General features: G+C 35.3%; 1 protein-coding gene across 1 annotated transcript in view; it reads right to left on the reverse strand.

Moving 5' to 3' along the window:
* Window positions 1–224: 224 nt before the first annotated feature.
* Window positions 225–2,322, reverse strand: part of LOC106477041 (limulus clotting factor C-like) — a 6,148-nt gene continuing 4,050 nt past the window's right edge. The window contains exons 3-4 of the mRNA XM_013937646.2: window positions 1,192–1,359; window positions 225–1,032 (exon numbers count right to left, since the gene is read on the reverse strand). Coding sequence (XP_013793100.1) covers window positions 682–1,032; window positions 1,192–1,359 — 519 coding nt within the window. The 3' untranslated portion in view covers window positions 225–681. The remainder of the gene's footprint in view (window positions 1,033–1,191; window positions 1,360–2,322) is intronic.

A 2,322-nucleotide genomic window follows, 5' to 3' on the forward strand; every position in this document is an offset into this window, starting at 1 on the left:
CAGTTTTACCTGAAAATACTACACATCAAAAAGGTAAAGTTACATAGAAGTAAGTAAAACACACAAGAACAGAAGTAATTGGAAACACTTCACTTGCAGTTATCTACACAACTAACAAGTTAAAACACATTCTTTATATCTTAATTCCTTGGAAGGAAAACAAACTGTTTCTAAATATTATTACTTTTTTATCATGTGATGAATGAATGAACGACCAGTCAGGGTAAGAGAGTCTGAGAAGTTACTAGACATTTTATTTTGATAAGTGAAGCTAACTCTTTTACTTAAGGTAACTGATAATACATTTCATGCTCTACTAGAATTTGAATCGTTGTTCAGTGTTTTATTTAGTCATCACAGGCAGAACTGAGGATAAACTATTTATAATATAAAAATAAGGAGCAATATGTATTGTACATATTAACATATAAGCCAAACCAAATCAAATTTATGCAAAAATTCAGAATTTTCATATATGTATAGAAGATATACAAAACACTTACATTTTCATAGAAAAGGGTAGAATAAAAAATTGAAGGTAAAATTTTCAGATGAATATTCTCATTCACTGACTAAAATAGCCATTTGTAAAAACAAATAACACATAATGACATTGATGACCTACTTGATTACCCTTCTTATGAGTACAATTAAAGCAAGATTAAAGCATTTGTAACGTTTTCAAATGAACTGCCGAATCCACGATAGAAAAACGTTAACTTTAGTGAAGCCCCCATACTGGTTAGACTTGCCACATCCATTGGGGCTGCCCCAGCTGACGATCCCTTCCAGGACCCACCGCCTATCGGTGCGGGAATCATCAGCAAACACTAATGGTCCTCCACTGTCTCCACTGCAGGCATCATAGCGCCCCTGCTTGTAACCTGCACAGAACATGTTCTCTGTCACTGTCAGTGGCAAGCCCGAGTCCTGGTATCCTTGTTCACAGGTGCTTGCTGCAACAACAGGCAGAACGGCTTGCTGAATCATCTCTGAATATGTGTTGTTTTCATTCAAACCCCATCCTGTCACCTGGAATATATTCGGTTATTGATACATAAAGGTATCTACTGGTACTTTATTGCTAACAACGTTATCTAAAAGTTACACTATTACCAATAAATACTTCGTTGGCATAAATACAAACTATTTACAAGTTTTACCTGGTTTTATAAATAATTAAATACTTACCACCGCTAACGCTCCCTCTTTCAGGTTTTCTCTTGTAGTGAGATCAGTAGGCAGACATATTGGTTGCACTCGTGTGGTCAGAGCAACAGAAGTCTTCAGTTGAATCAGGGCTATGTCAAAGTTGAGATTTCCAGGATCGTAGTTAGGATTCACATGGATCTCGATAGCCTAAAGTGGCAAAAAATTTATACTGAATTAAGCAAGGCTTCTTGTTGCTTTCATTTCTACAATTTCATTGTGCCTGTATTACATAGGTTACACGAGTAAATTGTGTAAGTATCCGTTTCACTGGATTAGCTTGTAGTAAAAATGAAGAGTGTTCGGATGTTTTTGAAAGGCCTATCTTGTATAACAATCACTGACCGAGATCATGTACTTTTGTATTGTTAGTCAACCATTCTTATTGGCTGTGATTTAATCTCAGCTGTATACATACAGCTATAGTATCAAAAATAAGGTATGTTATCATCCAAATATTATTCTAGTATACCTTTTAAATAGGAAGATTTTAAATACAGAAGTTGAACATTAGTTCATCTGCATTTTTGGTTAGATTGTAAAAATCAGTGTCAGTGTCAATAAAAGATTAATAATGCACTGAACTGTTATACAGAAAGTTAAAAGTCTATGGATTGTTTTTGTGTTTGTAGAATCTACTCAAGGGCAATCTGCACTAGCCTAATTTTGATCTGCACTAGCCTAATTTTAATCTGCACTAGCCTAATTTCTACAAATCTACTCAAGGGAAATCTGCACTAGCCTAATTGCTACAAATCTACTCAAGGGCAATCTGCACTAGCCTAATTGCTACAAATATATTCAAGGGCAATCTGCACTAGCCTAATTTTGATCTGCACTAGCCTAATTTTAATCTGCACTAGCCTAATTTCTACAAATCTACTCAAGGGCAATCTGCACTAGCCTAATTGCTACAAATATATTCAAGGGCAATCTGCACTAGCCTAATTTTGATCTGCACTAGCCTAATTTTAATCTGCACTAGCCTAATTTCTACAAATCTACTCAAGGGCAATCTGCACTAGCCTAATTGCTACAAATATATTCAAGGGCAATCTGCACTAGCCTAATTTTGATCTGCACTAGCCTAATTTTAATCTGCACTAGCCTAAT

This window comes from Limulus polyphemus, unplaced genomic scaffold (genome assembly GCF_000517525.1).
Source record: "Limulus polyphemus unplaced genomic scaffold, Limulus_polyphemus-2.1.2 Scaffold12609, whole genome shotgun sequence".
Classification (NCBI taxonomy): Eukaryota; Metazoa; Arthropoda; class Merostomata; order Xiphosura; family Limulidae; genus Limulus; species Limulus polyphemus.